The sequence below is a fragment of the Micromys minutus genome (assembly GCF_963924665.1).
Source record: "Micromys minutus genome assembly, chromosome: 24".
NCBI lineage: Eukaryota > Metazoa > Chordata > Mammalia > Rodentia > Muridae > Micromys > Micromys minutus.
Window position 1 is genome coordinate 28605039 of NC_137959.1, and position 17413 is coordinate 28622451.

The 17413-nt window shown below is 46.4% G+C and overlaps 1 protein-coding gene across 2 annotated transcripts in view; it reads right to left on the reverse strand.

The window, feature by feature from the left end:
* Positions 1–17413, reverse strand: part of ATP6V0D1 (ATPase H+ transporting V0 subunit d1) — a 50168-nt gene that overhangs the window by 8168 nt on the left and 24587 nt on the right. For both annotated transcript variants that reach the window (XM_080936773.1, XM_080936774.1), the window contains one exon: positions 6608–6779. In XM_080936773.1, coding sequence (XP_080792899.1) covers positions 6608–6779 — 172 coding nt within the window. The remainder of the gene's footprint in view (positions 1–6607; positions 6780–17413) is intronic.

The following is a 17413-nucleotide window of genomic DNA, read 5'->3' on the forward strand; positions in this document are numbered from 1 at the left end:
CCCTACTAAAACCAATGTATCCCCAAAACAGCCATAGAGACCCCACCCCAGAGATTAAGAATGCCTTTTTGCCTCTCATCCCCTTTTGATATGCTGAAGAACAACAGAACATCTCTTGAACTTACATTATTCAAGTGATCCCATGTGGCCTTAGCACCACAACAGATAAAACCCAGAGTGGGCTATTATAGTATGTGCATCCCAACATACAGCAGAGAAGCTCTATTCCCATACCTATGGCTAAACTCCCACCTCTGTTTTCTCAGATAGACCTTACAACCCCCCATTTCCTTATTAAACTTATCCCTCCCCGCTGTGCCCATAACCCAGGGTCTCTGTTTATCTGTTTAGGCTAGGGACAAGGCTGGAATAAGAGATCAAAGAAGGTGTCTGAGTACTTCTTAGGGTCCTGGCCCAGCCTCAGAAGAAAGCTCTGTAGGGAAATGCTGCCACCTGGCTTCATTGCTATCTATACCTCTAGTGAGTGGAAGAGACCAGCTGTGGTTCATGGTTCAGCTCTGACATTGTATGCAGAAGCCAGTAGTAACTCTCCTCCCTTCTAGCTTCCCCAAACCTCTCCTTGCTATAAGCCTTAGTTGAATACAGAGAAAAATGCTGGGCCAAGTTAGGGCCACTCACAATCATGGCACTCAGCCCCTCTAATTCCTCCTTTACTCAGGCCAGGCCAGCCTCCATCCTGTGCCAGGCTGAGCTCTTCCCTCCCACTGTAAGCAACTATAAGACTGCTTCAGTGGAGGCCCTGCCTTCCCTTCCTGTACAGCAAGGCTCAGAATCCTCTTTCCTGGGGGATGGAAGGCAGGACAGGCCTGGCAGAGACAAGACCCAGCCTTTCTACCTTCAACTAGCAGGAAACCTTTCCCCTCTCTGCCTGGCTCTTCAGAAGTTGCCTCCCTGCCCCCAGAAAGCTGCTTTGCCATGTCTCCCCTCATTTGGCCTCAAAAGAGAGAATGAAGTTCCAGCTGGTCAGCATCTCCCTCCAGAGGAAGACAGCTGGGGAGTGGATGGCCCACTGCCTACCAGGCCAAAGAGGCCCTTTTGGAGTGGGGGGTAGGGCAGTCTATAATCCTCTGCCCTAAGGCCCTCCCTTGCCCTGTGCCTCCAAATAGCTTGGGCTGGGAGAAGTTTCAGGCTACAGTTTAGGAAGCTACTTCCTTCAAGAAACCTTAAGTCCCTGGCCAACCCTGTCCCTCCACTGTGCCCTTTGGTGCCATCTGCTGGAGCAACATGGCTTTTCTGCACTTGGGCTGGGAGATTGGTTCTTCTGCCAACTAGCCTACCTGCAGCCCCTACCTAGGAGCCTCATTTGTTGCTAGTGACATTATCTGTACTAAATTATATCTATGTCTGAGGAGCCCCACTCAGGGTTGAAAATGAACAGAAGTTTCTGCTATGACCTTATTTAGTACATCACTTCTTAAGCCTCAAGTTCTCCTTTGCAACCAGAATTAAGTGGGGCTCTGACCATCTCCTCATTAAAATCTTGACCTTCCTCCAAGGCCCAGTTGGGTTATTCCATTTGATTTGAGCCTTTGGGGTCCTGAAGGGCCCCTCACTGTGGTGCTTTTCCCTAAGCCAGAAAGAATAGGTCAGTGCTGGTTCCCTTTCCATGCTAAAGAGCAACAAGGAAACAACCCACAGCAGCCCTAAAGCCTTGGTTAGCAGAGACAAAGTCAGCTTATTGGAAAGAGTCTGGGGATTGTTATTAAGAAGGTCTGTGGAAACCCAATGACCACTATAGGACCAGGAAGGGCCAACCTGAATAGGATAAGAGATGCTTTGGGAGGACCCACTAGACACTTGAGACTACATCTGGGGACACTTCCAGTGATGGCAATTTTCCCAGATAGTACAGGTTAACCACACAATTTCTGCCAGTGGACATGTAGGCTACAGGTAGTTGTTATACACTAGGAATGGCCCCTGATAGAAACTGTCTTCATTTAAAAACAATGGCACTTTAGGGTCCACATGAAGATGTCCCAGAGACCAAGCTGACTCTTCTACAAACAACTTTTTCAACTTCTCTTCCAGGGCTAACTCTCCTGTGAGAAAATACCATGGAATGGGCCAAATAAAAGTATTCTCCATGTCTAAAGAACCCTGAATACAAGCTCTATACCAAGTTACAGGGCAAGTAGTAGCTAGGCCTGCCAACAGCCCTCAGTTTAGCAGCATATTAAATGTGTTAGGATTCTGATGTTGAGCTAGGTCACCTAAAACAACATGCTTCAGTCTACTTCACACAGACTGCTTGCTCTATGGCATACAACCACCCCTGATGTTACTGTCTGCTCCCTCAGCACCACTATCCCTCTGCATCTACGTAGTTCCCTCCTGGCATGGCTCTAGATTCCCACCCCTAGCTCTTCCCTCAAACACCTTTCTTCTCAGCCAAGTAGCCTTTCCTTAGGGACAGCAGTCATGAGTCCCCAAATTGAGAAAGCCCCACCCCACCCCCAGCATAGGGTCCAAATGAAAGCTTTACTCATTTCTTTCCAAAATTCTATTCACAATCGAATGATCTGATAGGGCACTGGAAGAGAAAGAGCAGCTAAAGAAATAGGAGTTAAATTTAGTCAGATATCATGAGAGAAGACACTGCTGAGGGCTGGATATATCCAGTGTCCAATCCTTGAGAACTTGGCCACATGAAGGCCAAGAGTGACCATAGCCAGGGCCTTGTTGTGGAGTGATAAAACTGGGAAATGACTATAGTCTTGAGTGATAGAAGAGGTAAGAGAAAAAATAAGGAGTGTGAAAAATAGGCCCCATAAAATGAGTTTTAAGGGTGGTTAATGATGCTAGAGATGTAGGTGTGATACTAGAAGCACATGGAAGAAACTTAAAGAAGGTGACAACACAGAAGTAAAGAGGACTGGCCACTTAGGGTCCAGGAGAGATTCAGAATGCTGGTAGAAGGATCTCAGGGAAAGGGTGGAATGGATTAGGGGCTGGATGCAGATGTGTTGTATTTGCTTCTGATGACTTTGTAGAGAAGCAGGTGGGTCATCTGTACATAGATGAAGAGGATGCAGGCAGGAGAGAATAATGTTCAGGATGGGGAGGGGTCATCCTACTCATGATGGGAGCTGCAGGGTACTGAGTAAGGACAGCAAAAAGTTGCTGAGCAGAAACAAGCTAAAGCTGAGTAGGTTGAGCATGTATGTCTGTTAGTAGGAATGATATTCCCTCCTACACACCCTGCCAATAGCTGGCTTCCCCAGCTCTGCTCCCAGAAGTGGAGGTGGAGGAAGGACAGCTCCAGGCTGGAGGCTCTGGGATTCCTCCAGGGCTGGGAGGCTGCCAGCAGGGTGGGACCATGAGTCGGGCAGCCAAGAGAGTTACAGATGTTGGCAGAAGAGAGCTCAAATGATAGACCAGCTAGAGAGGGAAATGAAGACAGAAGGGATAGCAGGGAGGAAACAAGGCCCGATGTCCTGTTGAATCGAGACCCCGTGTTCTGCAAGGGACTCCAAATGGGCTAGAGAGCCTGAAGGCTGTTGAGTGGAGAATGCTTGCCTGACTCAGTGATTTCAGGAGTGAAGTAGTTCCAGGTGATGACACAGCAGTCATCAGTGGGGAAGGGGGTGTGATGTGATGTAGAGAGTAGAGGATGAGACATTGCAGACAAAGGGGGGGGTGTCAAAGATAAGCAGCCATAGATTCAGACTAGTCAACACGTGACATCCAGGGTGGTGGTAGAGAGAAAGGCTATAAGCCACAATCACCCATGATTGGAAGAGGACAGGAAGTGGTCGATTCAGAAAGTTTGCCACAGGATAGCAATTGGCCACTTTCCACACACTTGGTGCTTGGAGCCAACCTCCAGCAAAGAGCTGGCAGCTGCTCTGTCTCAGTCACTCTCGGAGCCCTCTCCTGTTTCACAGCCTGGCAGACTAACACCAAAACAGACCAGTGTAGATGCACAGGCAGGTGGGCAATTTGGCAGCAAGATGGATAGGATAACATCTACTCTTTGACCACTGGCATGGGGTCAAGCTTCCTCTGGCCAGCCTGGCTTGGAAAGACCAGAACATTAACCAGGAAGCTGGAGGAGCCTTGTGCAAACAACCTGAAGGTGAAGGCTAGCAATAAATTTAGTTTCCTGGTATGTCCTCAGATCTGGCTGTGGGGTAGAGGACACGCAGGCCCAGGCTAGGGGTTAGAAGACAGATGATAGAATGATGTATGACACATACACCCAAGGCACTGGTATATAACAACTCTGCCCTGTCCCGCTAGGTCCATACTAGTTGATGAGGAGAAAGTTTGAGCATGAATCCATGTAGGATTCCTCAGCAAAGAGGTACCTGGAGGAAAAGATCTACAGCCAGAAGCTTTGCTCTCCAACTTATAGGAGTATTCTGTGTCTTTCAGGTGTCCCAGCCTGTTATAACTGAGGTTGAAGCCCTCTGCCTAAATACCCCATTTGAGTAGATGAATTCTGTACAAGTGGTTGTTTTTGGTTGAGAGGAGATGGGCTAGACATCCACATACAACCCTGTCTCTGAGGAGACAAGTGGAGTAATGTATCTGGTCCCAAACAAGAGGCTAGGGAAGGAGAAAAACAAGACATTCAGAAGAATGTGGGGATACAACTCCTAACAACATACACTGTACAGCACACTCAGAGGCTAGCCAATGGTCATACTCCTGCTCACCACTTGCATGAGGCAGCAACCTGAGCTGGAGCCATTCTTTGTCTGCTAGGCTCTGACTCATCACTCCTAGGTCATTCCTTCAGAGTTAATTTCCCTACCTTTTAGGGTTCCAGACACACAGGACTAGTTGAACTACCCTCTTCTGGCCCTCAAATCCAGGGTCTTCTCTGTTTAGCTCCTCTTAGAGGATATATAGTTTCTCTAAAAGTTCCACCCAAGGGTCACACAATGGGAAAGCCTGGAGCAACCAAGGGTTATTAATAAACAACCCACCTTAGCTCCTGTGAAGAACAGCAAGGCATTTAGCCTCCCCCAACTCAAGTCCATTCCCTGTCTTTCTGACCTGTCAGAGCACATGAAAAACAGCCCTCGGCTGTTGGGATAATCTTTTTGTACACTGTGTGAAGGTGTGTCTCTGTCCTTCCTCAACTGTCTCTTCTGACTGGTTTAATAAAGAACTGAACAAAGTGGATAGTAGCCCAAAAGCTCAGAATACCTAAGATACAATTCACAGACCACATGAAGCTCAAGAAGAAGGATGACCGAAGTGCAGATGCTTTAGTCCTTCTTAGAAATGGGAACAGATATACTTTCAGAAGGAAATACGGAGGCAAAGTTTGGGCAAAGACTGAAGCAAAGGCCATCCAGAGACAGCCCCACCTGGGGATCCAGCCCATATACAGACACCAAACCCTGACACTATTGCTGATGCCAAGAAGTACATGCTGACAGGATCCTGATATAACTGTCTCCTAAGAGGCTCTGCCAGAACATAACAAATACAAAGGCAGATGCTTTCAGCCAACCACTGAACTGAGAATGGGGTCCTTAATGGAGGAGTTAGATAAAGGATTGAAGGAGTTAAAGGGGTTTACAACCCCATAAGAAAAACAATACCAACCAACCAGAGCACCCACAGACTAAACCACTATCCAAAGAGTACACGTGGTCGGATTCATGGCTCCGGATGCACTTGTAGCAGAGGATGCCCTTGTTTGGCATCAATGAAAGAAGAAGCCCTTGGTCCTGCCAAGGCTGGATGCTCCAGTGTAGGGGAATGTCAGGGCGGGGAGACAGGAGGGGGTAGAAGTAGGGGAAGGGGGATAAGATAGGAGGTATAGAGGGGAAACTGGGAAAGGGAATAACATTTGAAATGTAAATAAAATATATCAAATAAAAAAACTAAACTGATGTGTAAGGGAAAAAACAAAAACAAAACAAAACAACAACAAAACTAAACAGCCTACAGCAAGGCAGGAGAGGATAGGTGGGACATCCGGGAGAGATGGGAACTCTGGGATAGAATCAGAGGCACAGGGGATTTACCAGTCAGACGTGGAGGAAGGAGCAGGTGCTCGGATGACATAAAGCAGATTAGAATAAATGGGCTATTGAGTTAGATGAGCTAGTTGAGAACAAGCCTAGCTATAAGGCCTAATCATTCATAAACAGTAGTAAGTCTCCATGTCATTATTTGAGTGCTAGTGGATTGAGACACTCTAGCGATGCTCAGTCCAAGTAGGGGCAGAGGGTTGTATGGCCCATCCCAGGCTCTCTAAAGTTCTGTCTACACCCAGACCTTGACTCTACCCTGAGGGGAGTAGGGGGAACTTAACGACAAGTGTTTAATGTAGGCGCAATAGGAAAAGTGAACAGGGAGCTCCAATTCTCCAGCTTTTGCAACTCTAGCAGCCCCACACAATGAGAGGACAGGAAAGGAACCTGGTTGTGACCTAGAGTACAGGGTTACTGAATCTAGTTATACCACTTGAGAAGACTTTAAAGACATTCTTTAACAACAGCTGGCCTGACAGAGATGCCATCTGGTCACCTGACAGAAGCACAGTAGCTGCTGGCCTAGGCCATTCTAGTGCCAACTTCTGCAGGCACAGAGCTACCTTGCCCAGCACTATCGGTTCACTCACGTAATGAAGTCCAGGAAGCTGGCAAGTGGCTCATAGGCATGGTTTCTCATGTGGCGGAACTCTACTACCATCTTCTCCTTGAGCTTGTCATCGATGACTGACACTGTCAGAGGTGATGCTTCATTGGCCAGGAAGTTGCCGTAATCTGTACTCTGCAGGTGCAGCTTCAAATCTGAAACCCAAGGGTAGATGGTAAGGGCTAGGCTTTCTGAACCTTACCAGTTGCCCTAAGTTTCCATCCCTAGCCCATTCTAAGCTCAGTTCCTCCCATGAAAGTGTATCTTGATGCCACCTGACTTTACCTCTATTGGCTCAGTGCCAATTTACAAAGTAGCCAGGCTAAGGTCCAGATGCTCCAGACCCTAGGAATAGATGTCATCTGGGCCCCAGAGTACAAATACAAGTAGAATGACTGTATACCAAAATGATGAGGTTGGGGAACCTCAACCTAAAGTATCATTTATCATCTGTAGACTTTGCGATCCTGACTTGAAAGAGAATATAACATGGGTTCTTCTCTCCAGCACATTAGAATTGGAGGAGCAAAATATTCAGACATGAGGTATATTAAAAAAAAAAAAAATTCTGCCAGGCAGTGGCGGCACACATAGATGGATCTGGGAGTTTAAGGCCATTCTGGTCTACAGAGTGAGTTCTAGAACAGCCAGGGAAGCCCTGTCTCAAAAAAACAAACCAAGACAACCAAACAACAGCAAAAAAAGAGATAGAGAAAAAGAAGGAAGGAAGGAAGGAAGGAAGGAAGGAAGGAAGGAAGGAAGGTAGGTAGGTAGATCCAAAGCTGTTGGGAGTAGATGGATAAACAGCACAAAAGCATGGTTCAGCAGAAAGGCCATGCTGGGTTGGACTGCAGCAGAGGGTAGGGCCTAGGAAGCATGAAGGAAAATTGAGAAGTGGCCTAATGGATGTGTGGCCTAAGGATGGGTCCCCCTTAACAGTAGCTGGAGGGAGACAGACTAGTACTAAGAATTCTCTTTAATTTTTAGAGACACGTATGAAAAAAATATGACTTAGCCCTTCCTCTAGTTCATTCCTTACACAGTAGCCAGTGACTACTTTATTTTTGCAGTGCTGGGAACTGAACTTAGGGCTTCATAAATGCTAGGCTATATTGTATCACTGAGGTATATTTTATTATTTTTACTTTTTTATATGTCTGTGCACATGTATGTATATGCATGATTATAGAGGTCAGAGGAAAATCTTAGATACCATTTTTCAGGCTCTTCCTTCTGTTTTAGATAGGGTTGCTCACTGGCCTGGAACCTGACCAAGTAGGCTAGACAAGCTGGCCAGTGAGCTAATAGGGACCCACCTGTCTTGCCTTCCATCTTAACATTGCTGGTATAAAATATGTGCCACATCCATCCATCCATCCATCCATCCATCCATCCATCCATTTTAGACAATATCTCCCTAGGCTGCTTAGCTGGCATTGAACTCATAAAGATCTCCTTGACTCTGCCTCTCAAGTGCTAGGATTAAAAGTATGTGCCACATGCCTGACCTCTTTGAAACACGACCTTATTATGCTGCACAAGTTGGCCTGGAACTCACTTTGTAGACCAGGCTGGCCTCAAACTTTTTCAATCCTCTTGCCTCGATCTTTCAAGTGCTGGTGTTGAGATCATGGGCACTAAACACCATCATCAGCTTTGATGCTTCTTAAAAAGTTACATTTATGTGTGTGTGGAAGTGGATGTGAGCATGCATGTGCCCACATGTTTCCCAATGACATGCAGTGTCACTGTGTGCCTATGGAGATCAGAGAACTCCTATATATTCCCTCTTTCCACTTGAGTTCCAGGTACTGTACTCAGGCTTGGTGGCAAGTACCTTTACCTGCTGAGAGTGGTCTTCTTAAAACACAAGAATTAGTTATGCTCTAAAAGTTACTGTAGAATAAATGAAAAATAGGAGAAGATAAGTAATGATGACTGGAAAATTACTCCTAGGTTAATATGAGGGCCACTATGGCGACAATGGAAATACTAAAGCCACTGACTGAGCAAAAGATCCATCAGAGGGAAGGAGATGAAGACTCCCCAGGTGTTCTTGAAGCCCAGAAGGTCACACCAGCTGGAGCTGCTCAGAGAAAATGAAAGGTGCAACGGATAACTTCCACAGACTTCAGGCACCTCTCTGATGTACTCTATCACATGAAGAGTGCCTCAACAGTGTTTGGCATTGTGGCACACACCTTTAATCCCAGTACGCAGTAGGCAGAAGCATGAGGATGTCTGTGAGTTTGAGACCAGCCAATTCTATACAGTCAGTTCCAGGCCAGCCAGGGCAACATAACTAGATCCTGTCTCAACCCAAACAAATGAACAACCACCACAATAAAGAACGCTCAACTTTCAGTCAAGTATGCAAAAGGAGATAAAAGAATACATGTTGCTGAATGTGGAGTATTAGCATTCTGTCTAAGCTCCGCCCCAGTTATGTCTGACACTATAAAAGGGGCTGCTTGCCCCCTTCTCTCTCTCTCTCTCTCTCTCTCTCTCTCTCTACCTTTCTCTGCCTCTACTACCCTCTTGACCCCCCTTCCCATGCCCTGAATAAACTCTATTCTATACTATACCATTGTGTGGATGGTCCCTCAGAGGGAAGGGATGCCTCAGCATGGGCCTACCGAGGCAACTCCTTACCCCATACTTCACCACACCTCCATAAAACATATCTTCCTTCTTTCTCTTTTTATAAACACATCATATGGTGCCATGACTTGGGTTTAGAAACTCTGCAGGTTTGCATTCCCCCTGCTACATGTTTATCCAACATTCGCTAGCCTAAACTTTGGAGAACTGCTACAGACCTGCTGCTGTGGGACTTACAGACATCCACCATGTGAGCTGGGGCTGCATCTATAGGACTCACATACTTCTACCACATGAGCTGCACATGAGCCAAGGTCCACCACATGGGCTAGCTGTGCCATGCGGGTTACTCAGTTGGATGGGCCCATACCAACCATACAGTTTCACTTTTCTTGATTAATTTCTCACACATACACCCGTGGATTGGTAAGATTTTTTTCCTCCAGTCAGCAGGGAGGGCCCCAATTTCCCAAATAGGGCCTGGCCAGCCTTTATGGGCTAAGTTGTTGGCGTTTCATGGCCATGGTCCTTATGACCAGCCTTCTAACTGACATACAAGATAGAACTTCGACCCTTGAGTGACTATACCCTCAAATGCAGCTTTCGCACCCCCTACCCCTAGGCTCTTGAAACAGTTCAGGAATACCCAGACCTAGGTATAGACGCTTTCTGGTAAGTCCGGGATTCACCGTAGCCTCTAGAAGGTTCAGGTGACAACTTAGACATCTACCCTGGCTAAAATTTTGTTATTAACTTATTCTTGAGATGCTGGTACAAATAATCCAATAACTCCCCAGTGGGTGCTTAACTGTCTTCAGACATACCTCCAGGCTCCCCATTAGGATGTCTCCTGGAAAAATTTCAAATCTCTGAAGTTAACACCTGACTTTAGGACATCAAAACTAGTGCACTTCTACAATAGTTCTGGGTTCAGTACCCATTAGACAATGGCCCCAAATGGCCACTTAATGGCACACTAGATCGGATTATCTCACGGGATCTTCATAGGTACTGTCAGTGGTCTAGTAAATGGAAAGAGGTTCCCTATGCCCAAGTGTTTACCTATCTTCGCTCCAACTGTCCCTCACTCTGCAGACTAGCCATTCTCAAGGCTTGCCTGCATGTTCAGTTCGTGTCACAGGCCTGAATCCGCCTGTCACAGTCTCACAGCACAGCTGTCAACTCTTCTGATTCTTTCCATTCTGGTCTATATCAACTCTAAGCCAAGTGTTTCTCTACTAATGCAAAGCCAAAGTTTCTCTGTTAATGCAAAATGTGTTTTTCTCTTATTACACAACCTGTCAAAGTTACTTAAGATTTTCATTCCTATTCTGTCTTGATAAATAATGATTTTTGCTACTGCCATTAAATTATGATGTGCTCTATTCAGATATAACCAATTGACAGAGCCCTCAATCTTGTCAGAAGTCTGCTAATTATTAATATATTTATGTTTACGACAGACAAAATCTCCCGAAATCTAAGTTTACCCTACAAGGTCTCAAAGAATATGGAATAGCTCCAAGAGACTGCCAGAACTGTGGTATGAAAACCACTGAAAAGCACCACCATGGCCCTGCCTGGACTTGGTCATCACTGTGGACTCAAAACTGTCTGAGTCAAGCTACAGGAAACCCACTCAGATCTACCACCTCTGAGGGACCAAGTAGACTCCATCCAGATAAGTACATATAGTGGTCAATAGCCTAAAGTTCCCACTTACTACCTATTTCAAAGGGTGGGATTCCTCTGGGTTTTAAATGTACATCTAAGAAAAAAATTCCTTTCTCCCAAACACACTTAATCTTATTCTCTACCCTTACACTCTGTGTGTGTATGTGTGTGTTTCAGCATCTTGTCAAGTCCAGGCACTTACTACATCTAGGACAGCTCCAGAGAAGCAGCCTACAGATGCTCCAATCTTCTCTCACAGACACAGATGCTTCTACTAGACTTGTTCCTTCTGATCTACCCACAGACAGTTCCATAGAACCTGGACAACTAAGAAACAGCCGACTCTTCTAAGACTGGACCAACATCCCCATACCCATTGTCTTATGTTTCCCAGAGACGTCACCCCCAAAGCCAGCAGGAAGTATTCAGAGATCATGATGATCCTATTCCTGCTCCACCATCGCTTTTTCCTAATTTTTTTCCTTTTTAATTAAATCAAAATTGTGTGTGTGGGGGGGGTTAGTATTCTGTCTAAGCTCCGCCCCAGAGTTACCTGGCAATAGCCAGGTATACCTGACACTGTAAAAGGGGCTGCTTGACCCCCCCCCACTCCTGCTCTCACTTTCTCCACATTCCCTTCCCTACTCTCTCTCTCCGTGCTCATGGCTAGCTTCTACTCTATTCTCTCTGCCTTTTTCTGCCTCTACTACCCTCTTGACTCCCCTCCCCATGCCCTGAACAAACTCTATTCTATACTATACTATCATGTAAATCCCTCAGAGGGAAGTGATGCCTTAGCATGAGCCCACCAAGGCAACCCCTTACCCCATACCTCACCATACCTCCATAAAGCATATTTCCCCTCTCTTTATCTTCTTATAAACAGATCATGGAGAATGTGTGCTGGAATAGATACTTCCTACCTATATTCCTGGGGGCTGGTGGTATACAGAATTTATATCATCTGTGGCTCCTAGGCACTAATAGGTGATCTTTAGCTTGAGGAAGATCCAGTGTGTTCATGACAACTTGGCCACTTACATCTACTTTTCTCCCATGACTACCCTTTTTTTTTTTCAGATGGGTTTTGCAGAAAAAGTCTAATTCTACTGATGGCTACTGCCATAACAGTATATTGCCTGCATTTCTACCTCTATATTATAATAACCTTGAGACTAGGAATGTGCATAATCTTTTTAAAACAAACATGGTCAGCTGGCAGAAGGCTTACCTAGCATATACAAAGTCCTGGGTTTATTCCCTAGCACTATATAAAGCCAAGTGTGATGGCACATGCCTATAATACCAGCATTTGGGAGCAGTAGTAGTTCAGGTATTCAAGGTCAGCTTAGATTATAAATCCCTGCCTTGAAAAATAAAAGAAAAATAGAAATCGGATGTGGGGTGGGGTACAGACAGGACAATACTTACATCTTAGAACACCTGTTTAGTAGTTTCTTACAGCACACACCCATGCTGCTTCATAAGCCTGCCAGCTTTTCTGAATTACTCTGAGAAGCATAACTTTTCCTTTTCTTCTCCCTTATTTAAGCATATTTTACTTAACATACTGGGCTTCACTCTAATTCATTCTTCTAATGCCCCATTTCCCACCATGGAGCTGTATGCTGCCACATGGCAGACCTCCACATGGTTTAACTCAAACTGCATGGCTGATTTTCCTTTTCCATTTTCCTCCTCCAGGCAGCTACTGAGATTTACAACTTGCTTGCCCTGGGGTTTTTATTTGAAACTCTAATAAAATTGTCCTCTTAAATAAACTTTGGCTTTGCTTGCCTTGAGAGAGAGAGAGAGAGACAGAGAGAGAGAGAGATTATTAATGCCTCTGAAATGGTTTTTGTGGGTATGAAAATAAATGGTTAAAATTATGAGCTATCCCACCTAATAAGTACTGAAATGAAGCAGACTTTATCATGTCATATGCATGCCCTGATTTACATATGTGTATCTACCAGTAAACATGTTGCTACTGGAGCCTGAGGGACAAACGTGATGAGCAAAGGGTTCTGGTCCAGGGCCACCAAGTTCCCAAACATTTACAACAAGAAGTTCTAGAACTGACAACAGCCAGACCAAACTGTCCATTTATCCACACAGCCATAGTAGCCAGTCTAAAATTCTCTTCAGGCCAAAAGACTTCCTCACCCCCCACAGTTTGAGCCTAGAGACCAAGACAGGCACAGGAAGGCGCCAGGGTAAAATTCAGTCCTGACTGGAGTGCTTCCTCTCAGTAGCCCCATCAGTTCCTAGGGAAGTAAGCCTACTATCCCTACTCAATCCCCTTGATCCTTCATGCCCAAAGCACTGAAGATCCAGGCCTCTGCACATTCTGCCCTTCTGAACCCTGACAAGTGCTCTGGGAGGATTCCCTAGACAAGCTATCACCTCCCACTGGGGATCCCAATGATAAGCTCTCCAGCAGCATGGTACTTTCTCTATCCCAGACTTTCCCTTGCATCGCAAAATTTCTATCTGGGAAGACAAGCTCAGCAACTTCTCCAACTTTCAAACACTTCCTCTTTAACAAGTGAGAGTTTTCACCTTGGAAGGCCTGGACATACACAGGCTATGCAATGGTCTCCTTCCCAAGCCAGGAGCAATCTTTGTGCTGGGCCTCTCAGACACGTCAATTTCAAAGGCTTATCAATAAAACCCAGAACCTTGTCTAGAGTCTCACAGTCAAGAGTATAATAATATCATGCACACCTGGTGGGACTCTGTCAGTCCCCACTTCAGTTCCCTTTTGTTCTCTGAGCCTCCTTGACTACATAGGTAGAGCAGGCCTTTCAGGAATAGAACCAGCTGCCCAAACAGCCTTTAAAGACAGAAGAGTTGACCACTGGCTTGCAGGCCATGTAGAGACTCACTGCCTACTTGTCAATGGTAGGCACAGGCCCACACTATCATGACTCTGACAAATCCCACTAGTATCACTTTTGACCCCAAACATTACTAAAAAAACTAGAAAAACATACTTGGGGTCGAGCAGGACAAGGTTAGAATAAAATGCTCCTTTGTTAGCCCCATCCTTGGGACTTCACACAGGCTTCAGAGCAGACACCCCTGTGCTTCCATTGCTGCATTCTGCTGACACTGCATCAGGAGAAGCCACGGCTCTGAGCACTGCTGGAATGCAGGCGGCTGGGTGGTTTCTGCTGGAGTTTGTCAGATCAGAGCAAACCCGGGAGACTCTACTGAGAGTCCTGCCCAAGGCTGGAAGAGTCTGTCTTACCAGGAAACTCATTTTTAAAAGCCCCCAGAGACAATGTCAAAGGGCCAGCTCCAGACCACTTTCTCTGGCTAAGACCCACATTTTCCTGTGACCCAGGGAAAAGGGACAGCCTGCCAGACAAGAAGGCAACTAGAGGGAGGGAGACAAGCTGATTCCTCAGCTCGCCCACGAGGGGACCACACAGGGCTTCTAAACCAGTTTTGACCCTGCTGGAGAAACCTGGCACCCAGACGCAGTGGCTGGCAACTCTAAGCCCTTCAGGCAGGCCTGGCCAGGGCTAGGACAAGCTGGGTTAGGATTCTCTCTCCTCAGCTTCCTGCTGTTTCTGGAGGAGGGGATGTGACTGGGAATAGAATCCAAGCACAGGAGAAGCCTGGAACTTATAGATGCCTCGTGGCAGACTTAGCTATTCAGCCCTAACCCAGCCCCTCAAGGGTACCTGGGGATGAGGGCTAGGTTTGCTATGGGACCTGAGCTCAGCAGCCTAACAGCATCAGTGACAGTCCTTAAGAGGACCAGACATGCCTGGTTTGAGGTATGAGCTGTATTCTAGTTACAGCAGACTCTGGGGACAACTCTGGTCAACCACCCAAGCCCAGCTGTCTACCTCAAATTCTATCAGTGGCCCAGCACCAAATATCTGGACAGTTTGGGATTCTCACAGTAAAAGACTTCCTCAGAGGCTGATTCTCAAGTTGAAGAAGATGCTGCTGCTATCAGGAAGTTCTTGCTTTAGTGTGAGGTAAATCCTAGCTCAAAGTCCCTCCAGAACCACCCCAAATCTCCTATACTTCCTAAATTCCTGTCTTAGATGATCTGGCAACTCCCCCACAGACTCCAACTCCCGGTGCCACAAAGCATCCTATTTTACTCCTCAGGTTCCAAGTCTACTCTCCACACCAAGCTCAGAATGAAGTCATTCAACTCCAATGTCACTATCACCTTTCCTCAAGAGGCTCTGTGACCCTGTAGCTATACTCTGTTTTTCCCAAAAGCCCAAGGTCCCCTGCCCTTAGCCCTTACACTGCTTTACCCCTAGACTCTTCGACTCTTTGACTTAACAGTACTACTCTTCTGACAAGAGTAACCTTTCTCTCAACCCAGCAATGTTCTAGGGAAGCCCATAGGTAATCTTACTAAAAATCCCTTGAACTGGAGGTTTCCTTGGGCCGGGCCAGGAAGACTGAACAGAAAGACACACTCCCACCCTAGAAATCAAGAGCCTCTACCCTCCCTCTTCCACAGGGGCCTGAGACACTTCCCTGAGCCTAGGGAGGAGGTTTTGACACAGCATATTCATTCAGAAGTATTAGGGTGGCACAGGCTTTATTGTATCACCAGACTAGCCATCCTGTGTTTTCTCCTTTTGAACCTCTTGATTTGTCATCCATGCATTGTATGTCAAAGGCTACTGTCCCATCTCCAGCAAAGAGCTCTTTGAGAAGACAACAGCCTAATACCCACCTAGCATAGCCATTCAGCTTATAAGCCTGCACCAGCTTCAGGCTACCCTTATAGCTTCCATCTGTCCTGAAAACCCCCTTGATTATCCCTAATTCCCAGTTGTCTCTTTCAGCAGTAAGGGTCAGGTCCTTGCTGACACTATTGACCCTACTGACTGACCCCAGACTTGTCAATAGTACAGTTCCATGTCCCAACAACAACAACCTGACCAGTGCTCTCTGCTCTGTATGATAAAATATTGCCTTGGTAGTGACTCAGCCAAGCCTGTGAGATGGAGCTAAGCAGCCCTGCCCCCACCCTCTTCCTGAAAGCATTCCCTAAGCCTGCCAACCCAAAGGGGATCTTTCAGGCCATACAGCTGGCTCCCAGGGGCAGGAAGCACATGGCCTCTCTAACCCTCTGGCCCTTACAGCAGTTCTCCAAGGACTTAGACAAGCAGGAAAGGAGGGTCATGGCCTATGCCAAAGGGTTGGTCCCACATGCCTTAGGGAACCAACACACTAAACAGGGTAGCCCAGTTCTACACTCACCATGGTCTCATGGTCCACATAGGGCTCCTGCTGGCCAACTGGCCAGAGTTAAGTGTAAAAGGACAGTGTGTTCCCAGACTTCACTTCTGCTTTTCCAGAGGTTACTTAATGACATTCTCCTGGGGAGCTCAGGAGTTTTCAGGAATTAGATGAAACTAGATACTAGAACATGTTCCGTAGAGCCTAATGTGCCAACCCTACAAAGGTGGCTAGGCCATTGGCCTATCAGGTCCAGGTGAGGAGTCGGCTTCAAAGGAACAAGGATCCACTTCCAATGTTATTAATTCTAGAGGTTCAAAAGGAGAAAACACAGGATGGCTAGTCTGGTGATACAATAAAGCCTGTGCCACCCTAATACTTCTGAATGAATATGCTGTGTCAAAACCTCCTCCCTAGGCTCAGGGAAGTTTCTCAGGCTCGTGTCAGCTCTAAAACAGATGTGTGCACTGGCTGGCTGGATCTGTAGGGTCAGAGTGCCACATCTGGAACACAAGCGTGGGAGCCTCTGCATGAGAACTATTAACCATGGGTTTACCTAAGGTCCCAGCACAGACTCTCCAGGCTTCAAGCCTCCATTATGACTAAAGGTGCTCCAAAACCCCCAGGTAATGCCAACTGATCACCTCTGAAGTTTCAACTCTTTCTACTAAATGCCAACTTTCTCCCTCCCCACAAACTTTCTGCTCTTCCTTATCATCCCTAGACTGTCAAGAGCCCCTTATCCTGGACAGTGAAGGCATACCTTCCCTCTGAAAACCGGCTTATGGTTCCAGTTCCCTTCCCTCTACAGGCCCACTTGGACAAACCATTGGTTTCAAAACATCACTCCTTGAACAGAGAAAAGAAAATTCATTCTCTCTCTCTCTCTCTCTCTCTCAACACAGAGCTTGCTGTGTAACCCAGGGTGACCCTCAAACTTAAAACCCTACTGCCTCTAAGTGCTAGGATTACAGGTACATACCTGCCATCTTGCCTGGCTTAACATGAGAAAAATATGAGCTTTGGAGCCATAAAAATTGAGTTTAAATCTTGTCCTGAAACTTGGCCCTGAGTATTTTATAGTACATCTGTATATCCAGGCTCTTGGCTGGCTGCCCAGCACTTGCACTGTGTGCCCACTCCCACCCTCAGGGCCCTATACAAACATTAAATTGAGGTAATGGTATACAGAAAGGCATAAACACAGAACACTATACCCCATCTTTTCCATCAGAAAGGATGCCACACAAAGCTTCCTAATGTACACTCTCGGTCCAATAGTCCCCAC